General features: G+C 33.0%; 1 protein-coding gene across 1 annotated transcript in view; it reads right to left on the bottom strand.

The window, feature by feature from the left end:
• Positions 1–4,611, bottom strand: part of MMP16 (matrix metallopeptidase 16) — a 275,667-nt gene that overhangs the window by 122,870 nt on the left and 148,186 nt on the right. Inside the window, exon 3 of the mRNA XM_017507692.2 lies at positions 1,700–1,822. Coding sequence (XP_017363181.1) covers positions 1,700–1,822 — 123 coding nt within the window. The remainder of the gene's footprint in view (positions 1–1,699; positions 1,823–4,611) is intronic.

The following is a 4,611-nucleotide window of genomic DNA, read 5'->3' as shown; positions in this document are numbered from 1 at the left end:
TTTTCCTCTCAGAAAGCACTATGTCACCACTAATTTCACTTACAGTAAAAAGGTCACTAGACAGGATACATAAATATTATAGTTATTGGGAAAATATCAAATGTATTCCATGTGAACTTATTGGTATAATATTTCCTTAAATCTGTTTTAGAAATGTAGATCATAGAGATGATAAAACATACGTGAAGTAAAAAAATCTTGTGAGCAAATTTAAATGATGGTGACTACCACCTTCATGGGCTTGACCTAAAGCTGCTTCATCTTTCATTTTTCTTATCTGCAGAAATAATTAAAGTAAGTAGCATAAGACAATAATCTAGGAGCATGTTGTATGAGAAGCTAGCATAAGAATATAAAATAAGATAAAAAATGTGTTCCCAGACCAGGCGCGGTAGCTCATGCCTGTGATCTCAGCACTTTGGGAGGCTGAGGAGGACAGATCATTTGAGGTTAGGACTTTGATACCAGCCTGGCTAATATGGGGAAATCCTGTGTCTACTAAAAATACAAAAGTTGGCCAGGCATGGTGGTGCATGCCTGTAATCCCAGCTACTAGGGAGGCTGAGGCAGGAGAATCGCTTGAATCTGGGAAGTGGAAGTTGCAGTAAGCTGAAATTGGGCCACTGTACTCCAATCTGGGTGATGAAGTGAGACTCTGTCTCCAAAAAAAGAAAAAAGGTGTTTCCAAAATAACCAAAATAAGTTCAAGTGACATGTTCCAGTTATATTGGTAGAAAACCAATATATCGAGGCTTTAATTTTATCTTTAATCATATACAAAGGGTTATTTAAATGAAGAATAAAGATTATAAAATTATCTTTTTTATTCATATAATCTGAAAGAGATGATTCCTGATATTCTACCCTCTCACCAAAGTACCTTTCCTCTTCTCCTGCCCATTGGTTTAACAAGTTCTTTCTCTTCCTATGTGTTTTAGTTGAAAAGTTATTTCTTTAGGGTGATCTCATCTCGTATTCTAGAATGGGTTGGATCACCTGGTTTACATTTCTCTTGCATCCTGTCCTTACTTTTTATAACAAGCGTCACACTTACATGACTGTTCAACTTCTGATGACTGTAAATTCCATAAGGACAAATAGGATCCTCATGTATTATTTGTTGCTACATCTCCAGGCCCTAGCATTGTTCTTTGCTCATACTGGGACTCAATAAGCAGTTGTTCAATTAAAAAATGAATAAATGTGATGATCTATTAGTAACAATTGTCACTCTAGGTTGGAAAACACCTTCTGTTATTGAAGATAAAACCACTTGCATAATTAAGAAGAAGATTAAAAGCAAAATGGTTAGACTGATATTAAACACTGATTGATAAATTCAACATTTTGTTTAAATGGCAGTTATTTATATATTTTATTATTTGATTATTTTAGAGATTATAAATATTTGTCAAAGACTGTAATATGTTAGAACATTCATCTTAAAGTCACTCATAATATTGTCACTTATTCAAGAAGCTGGAATAGTTTACAAAAGAGCCCAAGTGTTTCAAAGACTATCTATGTGGTAGCTAATGAACAATTACTCTCCTCTCAATTGTAATTTTAAGTCTCTTACATTAACTTACATCTCTCTATATAAACATGTAGTCAATGTGCAGAAGATACTAAACTATGTATCAAAGCAAATAGTAAGGAAAAATGGGGAAAAGGGGAGATTAGTCATGAGTTCTTATACCTGTAAGTGATGTGCTTGTGCTGCCACTTCTGTCCTGTTAATGCATATCGCTTTCGACGAATATGAAATTTGGAGCTACCTCTTGTCTGGTCAGGTACACCACATCGGGGCTTCTTCATCCAGCTGCAAAAAAGAAGCAGTATGTCCAGTTATTTACTAACAACCCTAATCATTAAATTGAAAAGGTAATCAATTAAGAGGTTCATCCAAGGCAGTGATGATGAAAACAGCAAACTACAAAATAAAGAGAACACTCAATTGTCTTGTACTTTGAATGTAAGTAGAGAGCATAGTTTTTCCTTAATTATCAAGAATCACTGGTTTAGTATTCGGATCCTTTAGATAATTTTCTTCTAATTTATTTTGAGATAACTGTAGACAGAGGTACTCTAAATCTTCTAAAAATTTACTGTTAACAAGATATATAATCTTGGGCAAGTTTTTCATTCCTAGTGTTACTTACAAAATGCCACTACAGAGTACTCTACCTTTAAGATTCAAAAATTTTCCTAACCTATTACCTGAATTTAAATCCCAGGATTCAAAAGGGTATATGTTACTCTGTTCTAACTTACATAGCAGTCAACTATTCAAATAACATGTTCATTTCTCCACCTTTTCTTCTTTACATTTGATCATTATTTCATTTCCAAGTAGCAGCCACTTGCTTTGAATATTTGGTAATAACAAAATTCAAGGCTTAAAAAATATTTTTCTGAATATGAGGTTTTGCACTAAGGTTTAACATATTTAAATTAGAAAAGGAAATGCTGCTTTTAATTTTTGAATCTTAATACATACACAGATAGAATAGTCTAATTACTCTTCTAGAGAGCCTCACTGGACCACTGTCACATTTTCTATTTATTCTTATATCTTACCTAGGTAGACAGATTTTCATGATTTGGGGTACTTTTTTTTAGTGCCTTATAAAGTGACTTTACTGTTTATTAACCATTTATTTTAATGACTACAAAGGTAAGGCCAAATATTCATAGTGCTACATGGTTCAGAAAGTAGAAATTAAAAAAAAATAATTTTTGGAGTATTTACCTTATAATTTCTATACTTTTTAAATGGAAAAGGAATGGTCATAGAAATGACTAAATCATTTACATGTTAAGTAATATACACGTGAAGTAATTTACATGTTATGCAACAAAATCCAATAACCTACTTTTACAAACATAACAATAACTACCTGCAACAGTGAAAGAACAACTTTTACTTCTTAAGAAAGGTGGCACTTTTCCAGTAAACATTAAAAGATTCTGCTTTCTTATTATGACCCCAGCAATGTAGACCAAGCGGTTACCAGATTTAACAAATTTCCTAGCTGAAATGCATTGTAGAGTTACTTCAGAAAATAATTCTTTCCCTTTATTAAAGCCCCCGAACTAAAAATGACATCTTATAAGTGCAAAATTCTAAGAGTCTACCCAGCCCTATAGAACTAAGTTCTCTGGAGGTGAGACCGGAGGCCTCCCATCTTTAACTAACACTTCCAGGTCATGCCTAAACACACTGAATTTGAGAGATGTTTCAGTACACTGTAAAACACTTAGAAAGAATTTGGTATTCTAAGCATCTTGTACAACTCCTAGCATAGAAGAAATATCAAGTAAATATTAATTGACTAGATAGATATGGTTATTTTTATTGTATAGTTTAAGATCTAGATACTGATTTAACTAATAATTATTAATGGCATGTCTATGATGATTTAAATTGCTTTTATATATACGTATTAATTATATTCTCAAAAAGTTATTCCTAAGGTAGGGACTTATCTTTACTTATCTCATTGAAAGTACTGGGAGGACAAACAATATGTAATTCTGAAATATGAGTATGTTTACTTAATGTGGGATATGGTTACCTTCACATTTAGCTAAGAAAAACACTTAAGTCAGCCATCTGTGAAATAAAATTGAAATGGATAGCTGGATAAAATTTGAAACAATAGAATTAACTATTATCAAAATAAAATGTATTTTCAATGAGGGTATAGTCTCTCAAATTACTTTAGTATGTATAAAATTGAAAAATGAAGGCAGTAATGTCTTGCTTTTGTTGGGGCCAGTAGAAGTTTTCTTTGTGAAGTGTGCATCTTCCAAAGAATAGATATTTTACGGAGGAATATTAGGTTCCTATGCTAAAAGATATCTCTGCTGAATCCCTTATATAAGTCTTGGGCTTTTGCCCACTTCATATAGTTGTTTGCTTATATTCCAACTATTTGTTCATTTACCTATCTCATCCTGATTTGTTCACCCTACAATATTTTTGAGCTTTTACAAAATGCTAAGATATTAAAAGAAAGTATAGATTAAAAAATGAAGAAAGAAAGAGCCTCTTCCTTACTGAGCTCATAACACACAGGTAAGACATGCACAATATAAAAAGTACAATATAATGGGGTAAGTACTCTCACACCTCCATCTAGATATCCTGTCATCATCTCTAATGTTATATGTAATACAAAGAAAATCATGATATTCCTACTCCAAACTTGCACCAATTTAACTGACGCCTCATCTCAGCTGAAAGCCTTAACATCTTCTAAAGCCCATATCAGATATCCAGGTACAATCTTCCGCTACTCTCTCCTCACATCCAGTCAATCACAGTCTAGTTTCTTCTACCCTCAAAATGTCTTTTCACTCTCAACACTTTGTTCATTTTTATGACTAACAAACACATTTTTCCAAAGCAAAGGTGTGCTCTCTACATGTTCTGAGCATGAAGTGCCTTTGTAGAAAGAATCAAGGAGAACTACAAGCCACTGCTCAACAAAATAAGAGAGGACACAAACAGATGGAGAAACATTCCATGTTCATGGTTAGGAAGAATCAATATCGTGAAAATGGCCATACTGCCCAAAGTAATTTACAGATTCAATGCTATCCCCA

The sequence above is a fragment of the Cebus imitator genome, unplaced genomic scaffold (genome assembly GCF_001604975.1).
Source record: "Cebus imitator isolate Cc_AM_T3 unplaced genomic scaffold, Cebus_imitator-1.0 Scaffold383, whole genome shotgun sequence".
NCBI lineage: Eukaryota > Metazoa > Chordata > Mammalia > Primates > Cebidae > Cebus > Cebus imitator.
The sequence above is the reverse complement of the archived record's forward strand: the minus strand, read 5'-3'. Positions and strand labels throughout refer to the sequence as shown.